The sequence below is a fragment of the Berghia stephanieae genome, chromosome 3 (genome assembly GCF_034508935.2).
Source record: "Berghia stephanieae isolate SIO BIC M18660-M18661 chromosome 3, UCSD_Bste_1.3, whole genome shotgun sequence".
NCBI classification, from domain to species: Eukaryota; Metazoa; Mollusca; class Gastropoda; order Nudibranchia; family Aeolidiidae; genus Berghia; species Berghia stephanieae.
The window spans coordinates 98,802,253-98,818,457 of NC_088362.1; the positions used below are offsets into that span (position 1 = coordinate 98,802,253).

At 33.0% G+C, this 16,205-nt stretch overlaps 1 protein-coding gene across 1 annotated transcript in view; it reads right to left on the minus strand.

The window, feature by feature from the left end:
• LOC144968957 (two pore channel protein 1-like) overlaps positions 1-16,205 on the minus strand; it is a 49,449-nt gene that overhangs the window by 30,796 nt on the left and 2,448 nt on the right. Inside the window, exons 2-14 of the mRNA XM_078907852.1 lie at positions 15,020-15,210; positions 13,734-13,910; positions 12,574-12,687; positions 11,984-12,114; positions 11,398-11,486; positions 9,909-9,943; positions 8,109-8,167; positions 6,612-6,711; positions 5,790-5,906; positions 5,074-5,140; positions 3,680-3,789; positions 2,999-3,062; positions 668-712 (exon numbers count right to left, since the gene is read on the minus strand). Of these exons, the coding sequence (XP_078763978.1) occupies positions 668-712; positions 2,999-3,062; positions 3,680-3,789; positions 5,074-5,140; positions 5,790-5,906; positions 6,612-6,711; positions 8,109-8,167; positions 9,909-9,943; positions 11,398-11,486; positions 11,984-12,114; positions 12,574-12,687; positions 13,734-13,910; positions 15,020-15,210 (1,299 nt within the window). The remainder of the gene's footprint in view (positions 1-667; positions 713-2,998; positions 3,063-3,679; positions 3,790-5,073; positions 5,141-5,789; positions 5,907-6,611; positions 6,712-8,108; positions 8,168-9,908; positions 9,944-11,397; positions 11,487-11,983; positions 12,115-12,573; positions 12,688-13,733; positions 13,911-15,019; positions 15,211-16,205) is intronic.

Here is a 16,205-nt window from a genome sequence, read left to right on the forward strand (position 1 = left end):
CTGAACAATTACCAATTTAAATTTTCTTTCTATGTCTAAAAGAAACCAAGTTATGAATTTTTTTTCTTAATACAATTTGTTGCCATGGACAACACTGAGTACAGAGAAAATCGAGTTTAAACCTCCTTTTTTTTATTTACATAATCAGATAGAATAAACACCCTAGGTGAAAGAAAGGTAATGAAAAATAAAATATAATAAAATAATTTTCTTTAAAAAAAGTTATGTTATTTTCTCTTAAATTTCAGATACAAACATTGAGAGATGAAGTGAGTATGAAAGTGCCAGAAGACAATAGAGAATAAAAATTTTCGCGGCGGTGATGAGGGTTTGAACCCGCGAACTTATTGGTACAACAACTCCGCCTGGCTGGGGAGAGCGTGACTCTACCGTATGAGTTATCCACGATTAAACTGCCTGTCCAAATTCCTTAAGAAGGATTATTGACAAAAATCATGAATTTGTTAGAAATTCACTTTATCTTCTATTCTGGGTCATTTCTAGAATTGAATCTTGCCACAGCCTTCTGGGTTTTGTCCAGCCAACCTCACATATGAATTGCTATAACTGTTGAAAAATGAGGTAAACGCTAAGAGGTTGGCATTTTCAAAAAAACAAAAAGATGAATGAACATTAATGAAATTATGAAATGACAACAGCAACTTACAAACACAGTAGTCGAAGATTGCCCATGTGACAAACCAATTCAACACTGAAATAAAATGAACACAAGAAGATATGAATGGAGTTATAGACTCTCACTCTCTCTCTACACAAAAGATATGAATGGACTCTCTCTTCTCTCTCTCCCTGATATGAATGGACTCTCTCTCTCTCTCTCTCTCTCTCTCTCTCTCTCTCTCTCTCTCTCTCTCTCTCTCTCTCTCTCTCTCTCTCTCTCTCTCTCAATTACAACTCATCATAAAATGAAATTGAAAATGTATACTAGTGTTGTGCAAAATGAAAATATTTGTGGTTCTGTGACTGTGTTGGGGAAAGGAGGCTAGAAGAGGGAGGTGGGCGCGTGTGGGGCAAGGGGGAGGTTAGATTTAATGAAACACTTTAAAGCGCAATCTACAAAATTTGAATTGGAAAGTGTCACAGTAAAGATTGTTCACAATTATCTTATTAAATTTTATTTTATTAAGAACTGAATTCATCTCACTCCAGTTATATTTCGGTAGGCTTAGATAAACTTTACCTTCTAATATTAGATCGTCTTTCCTTTTATAGCCTTCCCTCGAATTAATTTCTAATTAGTGAATACTTTTCGTTCTACATTCTGTCACGTAGCCACTTATTATAAAAGCTGATAGGTCTAACACTCTACACTCACTTTCTCTCCACAATCTATGCCGGACGGCCAGTCGCTCTATTCCTATATATATATTGTAAGATTTTTATCTTTTGGGACTTTGTAGATATTATATCTACACCATTAAGACGCCGGAGCTTTTAACTTTGATTGTATAATCTTCAAGGATCAAACCCAAGCCCGCTGTACTACACTATAACCTCTTTCCAATTGCCTGGAAGCGGAATTTTACGAGTCCAATCCTGTTATCAGAGGAATAGATCATCCAAGCCCATCAACTGCCTGGAAACGTAACTTATGAACCTGACATATTATCATAAGTTACGTAAAATATTCATATCTCTATTTGTAACTGCCACGATCACTGTTTATCTCTTTTAATTAAATTTCATCATTATTTTTATTTCATTGTAAACAAATCGTTAATTGTTTTTCATTTATAGTAACTAGTAAATTCTGGGGCCTCATTCTACATAGATCTTTATGCATAGTCGAGTAGCTCTTTACTCACTTGAGACCATGACAGAAAGTGAAAATCAATTTTGCATAATTTTTTCAAATACTCAATTCCAAATACAGTTGCTTTGATAACCAGTGGGTGATTATGTTCCTGTAATTCTTTATCACTTCCAGTCACAGGGTCAATGTCATCAGCACATCTGAGGTTATTGATAATTCTTCTACAGATGGAATGAATGTCAACCTCTTGAAGACCTGAGATGCACATTCCTCCCACCAAATCCAAGCATCAGTAACACACTTTATAGTCACCTGGAACAACTACAAAAGACGTCTAACTTCTACGTCATGGCACAAGACCGAAGGGCTAGAGCTCAGGTGGTCGCTGGTTCGGATAAGTAAGTAAGTAAGTCTACAGATGGAAATCGTTGAAGGGAAATGGTGTAGGGTTTCAATCATGATTTTCTTCAGGAATAAATTGAAAAGCACAGCCTTGGCGCACTCCAACTGATGTTTTGTAGAGCTGACCATTCTGGTTGTTTATAAGAGCAGCACTGGAAGAGCTTTTGTAAAGCAAAACCTCCATCATTCAAACCAGCCTCTCTTCTATTCCAAATTCCCGTAGTGTGTGCCATAATCCATCATGCCACACCCTAGCAAAAGTCTTCCTAAAGTCGATAAAATTATGGAAGAGATGCCTTTGACAATGCATAAGCTTTTAGATTGGGATTCTACAGATAAATATTTGCTCAAGAGTGCTTCTACTAGATCTCAAATCCGCTTATTCTTCTGCAAGATCTTCCGCTTCATGTTTCAGATGGTCAAGTATTATTTTTTAACCATATCTCGCTAGCTTGGATCAGGTTGATTGTCCTATAGTTTGGACATTGCTGTTCTTGGGGAGTGGTATGATAAGGGATTCAGTCCAATTTGTTGGTTGATATTTTGACATATAGCATTGTATGATGTCAGTGAGTTTGTCACTTCCATGTTTTATGAGTTCTGCTGAGATGTTATCCAATCAAGGAGATATTGGGTCTGGGAGGTTGTGGATAGCTGTTTCCACTTCTTCTCTTGGCACTAGTGAAGTAGTGTTGTGTGGATTTTGGTATCAGGATGAAATTGGGGGTTGTTGAGATCCCTATAGCAATCTGTTCATCGATCAATGATCTATTCTAATAAGCATAATTCAACAAAATCTTGAACTTCAGATCAAGACCTCACCTTTCATTGCTCTGCTCAAAGGCGATGGACAATTTGATGACCACAAGTTTGAATCACTCTTCAACTGCAGGTTGAAAAATAAAAAGGTAAAAAGAAAATAGAAAAGAAGAAATTAGTAACAATTTGAAATATTTCTTTACAAAATAACCTCCCCCTCCCCTCTAAAAAATGGTATATGTAATATCTGTATGCATTTAAAGCTAAAAAAAAAAAATTTAATAAAACAGTCAACCAATTTATCCCAAAATAAGAACATATCATTTTCTGACCATACGACATCATATGAAATAAAATTAAGTAACCTTAGTTTACTTTTTCAGACAATTTATGAATGAAGTTTTCAAGACTTGTTAATAAATCTATTGATATATGGATAAATTATTTTGTTTTCAAACAACAGAAAATGAAACATAGGAGTACGTCGGTAGTCTAATACAACAAACTTAATTGATTAATGATTGACTGTCATGAAAAATATAATACTGAGCCAAAATCTGACATTATTTTTCCTCTATCCATGCAAGTAGATTTTATAATGAGATTATTATTTTCCACTTCACACTACATAATTGTGAAAAATAGTTCTCCCCCTTTATTTTAAAAGAATGTAAATTATAAGGCATGCTTTATCCAGTATTGACTTGCTTATTTACAGTAATCATAAAGTGAAAAAACACAAACCTTCCATTTAAAACGGGAAGCAGTGTAGACATTATAGAACTCTGACAAAGTCAATTCTCCTGTCTTTTCTGTGTTCAGATATTTAAACATCAAATAATATTCCTTGCGGGCTGTAGAGTAAGAAAACATAAAAACAATAGTAGCACTTTAGAACTATAAGGCGCATGGGGTCAGAATTATTTCTGCTTCAGTTGATCTAACAGTAAAAATTACTTATTACTCTTTGGATAGCCTAGTTACTGCTAAGTTGGAGTCAGAACAAGAAAATTAGACTCAAAAAGCGATTTATGTGTTCTATTAACTGACTCCACCCTAGCCAATCTCTGATGTCCACATCCCGAAAGAAAAAAAATTATTCCAAGATGCTTGACATAAAATAAAATCGGCATGTACATAATTCGATCTAATTGTGTAAAAATTAAAGACAGTAGCTTTCATAATGCGCATATTATTCTTCACAGCAAAATGTAAATAATGATAAGGCACAAGCGACCACAGCCAAATTCATTGAGTATCATTATAAATTCCAAATTTAGCACGCTTTCTTTTGAACTATGTACAGTTGCCTCTCTCTTATCCGGAACTCACATACCGGATGGCTCCATTATCCGGACAGGTTGCCTAGGGACTGATTTTGTCTTCTTTATTTACACATTTTAGGAACTGATTCCATTATCCAAATGTCTCTGTAATCTCTGCGGCTATGTGGTCTAGTGGTATGACACTCGCTTTCGGATCGGAAGGTCCGGGGTCCAGCTTCATGCTCTGCACATAGTTGAGTCCTTGGAAAAGGCTCTTTACTCACATTCTCTCACCGTACTCAGGTGTAAAATGAATACCTGGCCGTTAACAGAGTTGTCTTTGTCCGAAAAATTGTAATATCGCCTAACAGGCATTATGTCCCGTCCTACATGTTAAATGTTGCTGTTGACCAGGGACCTCTTGTAAGGCACTTTGAGCACGTTTAGTGGATATTGCGCTATATAAAAGCTCAATTTATTTATTTATAATTTATAATCCAGAGAAAATGCTGGGAAGAGAGGTTTTTGGATTGGAGAGACACGACTTTAAGTCTATTCAAGATGAATTGTGATTGAGACTATTTCAATGGAAAATTCCATAATAATAATAAAACTGATATTAGTAGTGAACAGAGATTCGTGTGTCATGGAATAGTCAGTGTTAGGGTTAAGTAAGTTAACTGAGCTGCAAAAGCCTCGATAGAAAGTGATGACCAAGAAAAATCTGGCTGAGAAATTAAGTGAGGGTGCAATAGATGTCTCCTCCTAACCTTTATTTCTCAGCGATCATCGGATTTCATAACAACCTTAAAAATGATTATTATTGAGAAAAACCGATAATCAGGAAGTAAAAAAAATGTAAGGACGACTCACTTCGATTGGGTACAAAGTGTTCCATCATTCCAACAAAGTTCTTGACATCAAGAGCGTTATGGTCTCCCTGATAATGACACAAAAATGGCCAATCATCAACAATCTACTTGCTATTTCTTCTTTTCTTTTAAATGTTAATATGAAATAAAATGTATTTTGAATCGAGAGAAATAAATATCAACAATCCTACACTTTCCAATTCAATTTCTTCCTTTAATTGTTTTGTTCTTTTTCACTCTCTTTTTTTTTTTTTCATATATAACCCATGTTGTCAATAAAATCAAAATGACTAATGAGAATAAAACAAATAAAAAGTCAGATTTAACCGCATATTGTTCTTTGCATTCTCTTTTTTTAAAAATTTAAATAGATGTTCTAGTTTATGAAATATCACGAATATTAAAGTGCTTAAAAATCAAATCCGAGTAAATCAAGTGTTTTTTTTCATCATTTGTGATGCACAAAGGAAATGAGATTTATTCTATTTTTATATCTTTTAATAGTTGTAAAGCCCATTTTATGAGGGATTTTAAATTTTTAATTGCTGACCTATCTTTGTTACTGAAAATCTTTTTGGCTATATTAATATTAGAATTATGATGAAATGTTTCCTTTAACCTTTAGACATTGGCAGTTTACTTAGTTTGAGGCTGTGCAAGTTTGTCATGAATTTAGCTTTGCCGCGTCACAAATATTCAATTATACCCAAAACTCACAGACTGTGTCGAGAGTAGTCTGAAAGCTCTGTCACATCCTTCTTTTTTATGGATATACAAGGACCTTAGCTTGGTCTTTTCAAGATTTAAAAATGTGTCATACACAACAGCCAATAGCTGGAGAAAGAAAAATTATGAACAATATCTGTTAAAGAACCTTCAAACCTCGCCATATGAATCATCAACAATTACATAAACTTGGATTATGACTTCAACAGATAAATCAAAATACTATGAGTATACAAACTTTTTAACTGAATAAATTAACAACTGATAAAGTTACTTTTATCATTAATCTTACAGTGAATTAATCAAAGTTAAATTGGATGCATAAAGTTTAGGATAGATCAACTTAACATTAAATAAGTTACTTAAAATATGACCAAATTTTATGTCAAATAATAGCTTGAATGATTGCACTGCGGCAACCTTTCAGACATTTTTGCAATAATAAGATACACATAGTAAAAAAATATTGAATCCGATGTTTCTGAAATCATAGGTCATTTCTAATACTACACACTCTTCCCTACTTTGTGACCAGTTATCAGTATGCACCTCTCTATCTTTGTTTAAACTAGAGAGAATTGTCACCTTGATATGACACCGAATTCTCGTCAAATCAAAATATTTAAGACAAATGAAACACGATTCTTGAAATCTAAATTATTCTTAAAGAAAGAAAAAAATGTCCTCTTTCAAAATATCCCATTAATAATTATTTAAAGCACGTGTAAGCTGAACATTTACAAGAATCTGGTATTGTGTCAAGGTGAAAATTTGATTAAAGTTTATTTGAATTAAAATAAAAGGAAAAGTTACCAAATTGACGAGTAGATACAATTCCAAAGAAAGGTAAATGATGAAGAAAAAACTGTAGAAAGTGGATACATTGTATGCTGGCATCATCACATCAGGGTAGCTGATAAATAACAAATGAAAACGATGAATAAACCAATTTCTATCTATAGGCCTTAAAGCAGAGTTTATCTTATCTGTGATATAGTTTTGAAACAATGATACACAATCTCAAAACAGTTGGTAAAAAGCATGTTTGAAAAGCATGTGAATTGACTATGAGTTGCGTTCCTGACACGTTACTCATTCAACTCTGCTTTGGCAACCAATTGCTTTTAATCTATTTCACTGGGGAGGAAACTGGAAGAAAAAACACATTTATATTCTATTGTAAAATGAAGAATTTTAACTAAATTTGTTTGAAAGATTTATCAAAAGATTCTCAGTACTTTCTCAACTGACAAACTACAAAGAATAAGTGCTGCACTAATTTCACTAATCATACTTTAGATTTTTTACCTAAGTGAAACATGAATTCTTACATGTATAATTGGAATGATAAAATGTATACATAATCACCAACATTTGTATCATATGATAAAGAAGAAAGCATTCTTGTGTAAGGCATTTTGCTGCATATCCTAAACCAGAAAATTAAAGATTTCGTAATTCATATTCTTATCTTAATCTATTTTTTATAATGTTAACACAACAATTTAAACATTTGAAAAATGTAATAGGTGACACAACAAAGCAAATGCACCAATATTCAATGACGTCATGAAGCAAGTTAATTCTTTTTAGAGGAAACTATATAGACGCTCTACACAGAAAACAACTCCGTCGAGTCATAGGTGTGATATGGCCAGACAAGATTAGTGACCTAGATCCCTATGACAGTTGCAGAGTACGCCCTGTCAGTGATAGAATAAAACAACAAAGAAGGAGACTTCTTGTCCACATTCTCCAAAGAGACCATAACAAACATACCGACCCAGACAGTAATAAAGAAATACTCCAATGCCAGGAAGAAATACAGCGAACGAACAACGACTCCACCAACAGCACTAAATGCCGACCTGCAGATGTACAATCCTCTGTTCCAATCAACAACAGGAGAATTTGTATCTTTATAACTTAAAAAAACTACTATTCCATCAAAACTAAAGACGAAACATGATCTGTTCGCTCTTAAAATGTTGGCAAAAGACAGGGATAAATGGAAAAATATAACAAAAGGAATCCAACAAGCGTCCTTGAGACTGTGTAGCCAAGATCATTCATATCTCCACCATTTTCCAAATGCTTAAACGTTAATAAAAACACCAGCTATTTCCATCCATTGAATAATTAAAGGGGCTGACATCAGTTCATAGATTTATTTATCCTTGTATGATTAAAAATCAATATAATATGGTGCTAGTCATCATTGAGTCATCTGTACATCCTACTAGTGTTCAATTCCTGTCTTCAATTATATCATATGATGTTTAACTTTAAATACATATAAAAATAGCTTACTTGGCTGTCGTCAAAAGTACAAACAGACTAATAAAACTGTCTTGAATCGTCTGAAAATACTGGAAAAAAAAATTACAAAAAAGCTTTCAGAAAAAGATTACTTTAAAATAGACTCATTTTAAAGTTAGAAAAATAAAACACTGAATTTTTTTCATGTGAAGTTTCATCCATTGATTAAATGTGAGTCCCCCTAAGAAAATCAGTCATTCGATGATTTTAATTTGTATGCATTTTCTGGAAGCCCAAGGTCTCAAGCATTTAAATCTTTGAAGAGATTCAGATGAGTTTTCATGAAGCTATGGTCAAATGTATGGGTTAGGGTGAGGCAATCTAGTTTTGAGAAATTTGCCTCCAAAGTTGACAGAGTTGAAATTAAGTAACATTCACCTCATACAACTTACAAAGTATAGTTTTCTTTTTCGCTCCACAAGTTGGATAGTGTCAAATAAAATAAGCCATGCCTTTTTCATGTGTGAACTGGGTGGTCCATGGGTAAATGTAGTGATTTTAATTATATTTTGGACCTTCTGGGTAGGATATGAGTTTGGTTGAAAAAAGCCTGTATCTGTCATGAAAAGAGAGGCCTGTACTTCAAGTATTATCTCAACTGGATAGTATGTGGTAAAGCATACATGCCAAATTGAAAACTTAAAATTTTGTAATTTTTATGTCAATTTTTAGTAATTTGACTAAGAAATTCGTAATTTCTGTACATTATTGTGTACGAACAATTACAATATTATTATTATTATTATTATTATTATTATTATTATTATTATTATTATTATTATTAATCATCATCATTATTATTATTATTATAGTAGTAGTAATACTAGTAGTAGTAGTAGTAGTTGTTAATCTTCTTCTTATTATTATTAGTTGTTGTTTTTCTTCTTATTAATATTAATATTAATTTTATTATTATTATTATTATTATTATTATTATTATTATTATTATTATTATTATTATTATTATTATTATTAAAGTATTACTAAGAACTAAAAATTCGTAATTTTCCCAAAAAAATCGTATTTGGCCAAGAAATTTGACTAAAATTTGTAAAATTACGAAAAATTCGTAAGTTTCCGCATTTATGGGTAAAGCCTTGTAAAGATGAAAAGGGCTGTTTTTAGGGAATGTGTTAAATAAGGATTAAAAGAAACTGGCATCCACGTTTTTAGAGACACCAAACTGTGGTGACTTGGTTTCGTAGTAGCTACTTATTAGGACCAATGACACGCAAAAATTTCTCTTACCCAGCATATTTGTTGTATTCCAGTGCACAGGTTTTATTGGGAAAGAATTCCCTTTAATTTGAATTATAATACACAGGGTTTTCTTAGAAAACTAGGTCCTTCCACATTGTCTAAATGGGAATTACATTGGACGATTTTTCTCAAATTTTCTACTTTAAAAAAAACAACTCAATAACCTCCAAAAAAAAAAAAATTTAAAAAAAAAAAAAAAAAAAAAAAAAATTAATTTAGGAGTAGAATTCAATCAAAATATTTCAGATGTGCGAAGAAAAATGTTTGATTTAACGATTTTTAATGAGAACTCATTTTCCATAAAAATTGACCTCTTAACTAAAAATAACATTATAACCAAGTCAGATGAACTTTTTCACCAAGCGACAGATTTTGTCGGGTATGTACACAAATATATATGCAGGTGTGATTTCTCATGAAAAAGTCAAAATATGTACTTTATTTACCCTTATCAAAATATAAATCATTTATCTATAAATAAAAGCATAAATAAACAACAACAAAATAACAATAATTTAAAAAAAGACTTACAATGTCATCTGGAATCCCAGCAAATAGATAAAATCCTGAAAAAAGAAAATAGTTAGATCTTTAATATGTTGAGACATAATTTCACTTTATTCAAACAAAAGGTGTCTACTTAATCAAAACAATTATTGTCTTGCCTATTTAAAAACCTTTTAATATATTTCTAGCAAACTTATACAAAATAAATATATTAAACAATGAGCTTTTATATAGCACAATATCCACTAAATGTGCTCAAGGCGCTTTACAAGTGGCCCCTGGCCAACAGCAACATTTATCATGTAAGATGGGACATGATGCCTGTTAGGTGATATTACAATTTTTTTCGGACAGAGACAACGCTGTTAATGCCAGGTACCCATTCTACATCTGAGTACGGTGAGAGAATGTGAGTAAAGAGCCTTCTCCAAGGCTTGAACCCAGGACCTTCCGATCTGAAAGCGAGTGTCATACCACGAGACCACATAGTTTTATCAATTGCAACAAATGAATATCCATATTTATAATCTATTAAAGCAGATTAAGGTGTTGAAAATGGGTGAAGCTATCAAAACTTGAGCCGTTCTGGCTCAGAAAATTATAACAACTAACTTGTTATCAACACAGGACCATATCTATCAATGTGTGCGATTGTATGTATATGAGTGGATAAGGTGCTGATTTATTGTGGAATACTGATTGACTGAGCTTTTGGGTTAAAAGAAGAGGGGGAGTAAAATAATTGACATAGCATTTATCTGTCAGTTTGCATTGAGATAGCAGAAATTTGCAATTTAGTGTTTATATCATATCAAAATTTCTGACTGGTATCTTGTGGCAACAAACCAGCATCCTTTCCAAGTGATGGCATGCAATCATTACCATGGGTTTGTATTATATAAAGCTGGGATTAAATCATCATTCATTATTTTTTCTATCCATTATCAACGCAACTGAACTTTTTTTTAAAATCTGAGGTTATTTAAAACCTATAAGGAAAGTATGAAAAATACAGAGGTAACATTAGGATCTCACAGAGGTAACGTTAGCATCTCAAGTGACTGCTGTCATAATGTGGTGCTCAACTTCGATAAGGAAAATGCATTTTAGTGTAATACCAATAGAATTAAAATACCTTTTCAAAGTTTCAATAAATTTCTAATTTAATAATAATTAATTGCGGCTATGTGGTCTAGTGGTATGATACTCGCTTTCGGATCGGAAGGTCCTGGGTTCAAGCCTCGCGCTCGGCGCATAGTTGAGTCCTTGGAAAAGGCTCTTTACTCACATTCTCTCACCGTACTCAGGTGTAAAATGAGTACCTGGCCGTTAACAGTGTTGTCTTTGTCCAAAAAATTGTAATATCGCCTAACAGGCGTTATGTCCCGTCCTACCTGTTAAATGTTGCTGTTGACCAGGGACCCCTTGTAAAGCGCTTTGAGCAAGTTTAGTGGATATTGCGCTGTATAAAAGCTCAATTTTATTTATTTATTTTTTTTTTTTTTTAATTTACCTAAAATGGAAAAGATAAGCATGAAGAATAAGAGCAAAGCAAGCATCTCTGATATAGGCGGGACACACTGGATGATCTGCCGAGTGATTCTGTTGATATAAGCAAACATTTTCCACAAAGTTAAACGGGTCTGATCTGAATGGTAGCAATAAATTTTGACTGATCACAAATATTCTTTTGAAGGCAAATGGCAAAATTTAACCACAAAATATCCGGACTTTTCAAAACTTTCAGACGTATTTAATACAAATATAAAAGATTAATCCAAACGCATAGATTTTGATAAACAAAAAAAAAAATTTATCTTTAAGAAATCTAGAAAGGAATTTTTTGAAAATCCAAATGGGACTATGAATTCGTTGCATCCCAAGAAACCATTACCACTTATTGGTCACCACATCAGGGGAAAAACGATTCAGTTGTTGAAAGCAAGGACAAGAGAGATGCATGCGCAAAACCATGTTGACGTTCTCTCTGTGAGGTGATGTCCAATCAAGGGACGCTACTCTTCCGCTAATCTCATTCCCAATAGCTTATTGTATAATACAAAGTGTCAATTAGAGATAAAGAAACATCTAAAACAAACCTTCTAACACCTCTGCAGTAATGTGTATGCAGAAGAAATAAAGGTCGCAAAGCTCTGGTCACCCTGAAGTGATTGGTCTGTCGTATGATTACAACAATCGTCTCCACAAGCATTAGAATAATTACAAATAGCTGGGATGATTGAAAAGAGAAAAAAAAAGAATATCAATATAATAATAATATTAATAATGGTGAAGATGGTAATAATAATAATAATAATAATAATAATAATAATAATAATAATAATAATACTAATAACAATAATAATAATTCTTCTTCTTCTTATAGAGAAATAGAAAGAGAGAGAGAGAGAGAGAGAGAGAGAGAGAGAGAGAGAGAGAGAGAGAGAGAGAGAGAGAGAGAGAGAGAGAGAGAGAGAGAGAGAGAGAGAGAGAGAGAGAGAAAGAGAGAGAGAAAGAGAGAGAGAGAGAGAGAGAGAGAGAGAGAGAGAGAGAGAGAGAGAGAGAGAGAGAGAGAGAGAGAGAGAGAAAGAGAGAGAAAATATACTAAACTCTAAAAAACAACCTAATAAGGAGTCCTTCCAAATGCTGTGAGGCTCAGGATCTTTTAACCAACCATAATAATTCCTACCTTGAACATGGTTCGTTTATGCCTAAAGAAGAGTTTCCATCCAAGCCACTTGTACCGAATTCCAAGCTCTAAACTCAGGATAAGCAAACAAAGTATCTCTACCGAACAATGAATCTGAAAATGGACAATGGGAGAAAAATAATAATAATAATAATAATAATAATAATAATAATAATAATAATAATAATAATAATAATAATAATAATAATAACAATAATAATAATAATAATAATAATAATAATAATAATAATAATTATAATAATAATAATTATAATATATACTTTATTCATTCATAAAAATGGAAATTCATTTACAGATGTGGCATGCATAAAAAATCTATAAACACAACATTGAGAATCTATGGCGACAATGTATACATATATATATATATGTGCAAATGCACAAAAATGTTAAAATATACAACCAAGAACCAATAGCAACACTTTATATATTAATTTGATAAATTGAGATAGGCCATACCTCTGGCCTTTAGCCCGAACTTGTGTTTGTCCATCACCAGCACTGCTAAATGTAATAAGTGTTACAATTTCCAACCCTTTACAGACAAGGTTTGATTTCGTGGAAGAGGTCAGCTTAGATTTTATGGAAGAGGTGTAAAACCTTGTCTTGACCCCTTGCTTGTGTGGCAAGCAATGGAAATGGAGGTAAATTTATATAGTACTTTTCCAACCAACTTTATAAATACCTTCAATTTGTTCAAACTTGACTTATTTCTTTGTATTTATCTATAAAAAGAGCAATAACAGTAATGCTACTCCAATTTGAATGGAGATTGATTTGCATCACTTGTGCTGCTCTCTTGATAAAAATGCTTACTTTTCTATTGTCGAACACGATTAAAACACTTTTTTTCCGTGGCCAGAAAACTCGTACTTCTGATATCATTCGATTAACAAATCAGGTGTTAATTTAAACGTTGATATTTGAAGTAAAAGTTTCTTGGCCAAAATGGGACAATGTTTTTTGTCATCGCAGGTTTAAACCCCATCACAGTCGCGAAATTTTTTATCCTCTATTGTCTTCGGACGCTTTCCTACTTGCTTCATTTCTTGTTGTTAAGAGCAAATAAAACCAGAGGAATAATGAAAAGTTTGAACACCAATGTTTTATCATTCAAAAATTGTTTGTTATCTGCTCACCCCAACAGGCATTGCAAAGTACTTAACAGCTGGCCTCTCTGAAATAGCCAGCGCCACAACCACAACGGCAGCACAGAAATCCAATGTGTAGAACCAGTGATTGTGTGCTGCTTGATATGCTGGTAACGCCTCATGGTTGTGGGGATGCGTGTTGAATTTGTCGTTGTTAGCCCCTTCCTGGTGAGAAAATTTTTTATTAAAAACTAGTTAATATTTGAACAGATTTAAAAAACAAAAAAAAACAAACCCAGAGCATTTATATAGCGCAATATCCACTAAACGTGCTCAAAGGTGTCCAAGACCAACAACCACACGTAACATATGAAAGGAGACATGACTCCTGCAAGGCGATAATACAATTTTTTTTTTCAGACAGAGACAACGCTGTTAACGACCAGGTACTCATTTTACACCCGAGTACAGTGAGAGAATGTGAGTAAAGAACCTTTTCCGAGGACTCAACTATGTGCAGAGCGAGGCTCGAACCCAGGACCTTCCGATCCAAAAGCGAGTGTCATACCACTATATCACATAGCCACATGATAAGAGTAAGCTTTGATGAAAGACTGAAAATCAAATTTTGAAATCCAACTTCGACTACTAGGAATAAATAATTTAGCAGTTATTTCTTTTCTCGCCAGGCACTTGTTAAAACAAATAGTCCTCCAGGGTTCAAAGTCAAAACCAAAGGGCCCATGAAGCTCGAGATTATCCCAGTTTCTAAAGCATTAAACTAAGAATAACAATGCTTAGGATAAATCAGATTTAACGTACCCAACTACCTGATCACTGCTGGGTAGATAGAAGGTTCAGAAAAAAAAATCTGAACAGTCTCTTTTGTTTATGAGATGAGTTCTACAAATTAAATTAATGGAACTACTACTTGCATTAGAAAAAAATAGCAGTTTAGTTTTTGTTTAATCTTCATCTGTATTAAAAGCCAAATCACAGGAATATTTTTACTATTTTGCTATAAATTGATGGATAACATACAGATCACTTGATGGACAAGAATCACTTGAGGGGATCAAGAGCTAATCTTTTGGTAATATTAACTCACTCAACCCTAACACCGATTATATCTGTAGTATACCCAGGTTACTTTTACCCCATGCCTATTTATGAGGCGTAGTATCAATGCTAATGTTTTTCGTTTTTACATCTTCATGGTAATCAAATAAAACGATATATGTACATGCTCACTTTTAATACATTTTTTCTAATTTTGGAAAGAAACAAAAATCTCTAGGATTGAGTGAGTTAAGAAAACAAACAGATCTTCTCACCGCAAGATAAATAGCAGCTTCATTGTAAAAATAAAATTGCTTCCTCTCCAAATACTCATCATCTTGTTCTTGTCGCTGATGATTATGATGTTGATGGTGGCGGGGGTGGCTATTAGTGTTATCATAGTCTGCTATTTGGATGTTGGTATTCACCGCACTGTGTGTGAAGTCCATAGGTACATCCATTGTATCTAAGAACAAAAAAAAAAATCAATGAAAGCTAAATATATTCCTCTTCTCATTTTAGGTTACTTTTGTGGATGGGGTGTTAGGATGTTCTTTGTATTTTTTTAATAAGAAAGAAAAATCTTGTATCTTACTTCTTCAGCAGCTAATATCATGTAAAATATTTGGTTAGTTACAAATATGTGTAGATATTCCTCTTCATAACAAAGTTAAGCAAGTTTTACTCAACCCCCTAAACGCACACAGCAATTTCCAGTCACAACTTTCTTGTGCGCTAAGTGGGTCATACTTTGACTCCTACTGTCTAAATTATTTTTAATTAAGCAGGCAGTGATTATACAGAGACATGTCTGTTAATAACACGGACGATTAAGCCAGACAATGCCTGCCTTTTCCAAGGACTCAATCATGCGCTGAGTGAGGTTCGAACCCAGGACCTTCCAATCCAAAAGTGGGTCTCATTCCACAACAACTTTCGAGAATATGAAAATTGTCGCAATACACAGAGAAATAAGTAAAGTTAATAAAATATCAATAAATGACAAATCAGCTGAGGGATAGTAGATTATTATATACACAATATGCATCACCATTCACGTGAATGGCGTGGCCAAATGGGTAAGTCATCTGTCTTTGAAGGCTTGCAAATTATAAATGTCTCACTCCCTTTTTTTTCCTTTAAAATCTATTTTTTTTCTCTCTCTTTTAGTTGCTTTCTATAAAATATTGCAAATTGTTATATTCATTCCCACCCGATCTTTTTCCATTGTTAAAAATGTTTGAAAATGAATTTTTAATTCTCGCTCAGAAACCGGGAAAAAAAAGGAAATGAATATACATTCAGAAACAAAACAAACATTCAGGGGCGACGAAAAAGTGCACACTAAATAAAAGAATAATAAAAAAAAAAAAAAGAAAAAGAAATAAATTAATAAATAAATTCAGAAAGAGATCAAACGATCAGAGAGAGAGAAAAAGAAAAATATTTTAAAATTCTTGC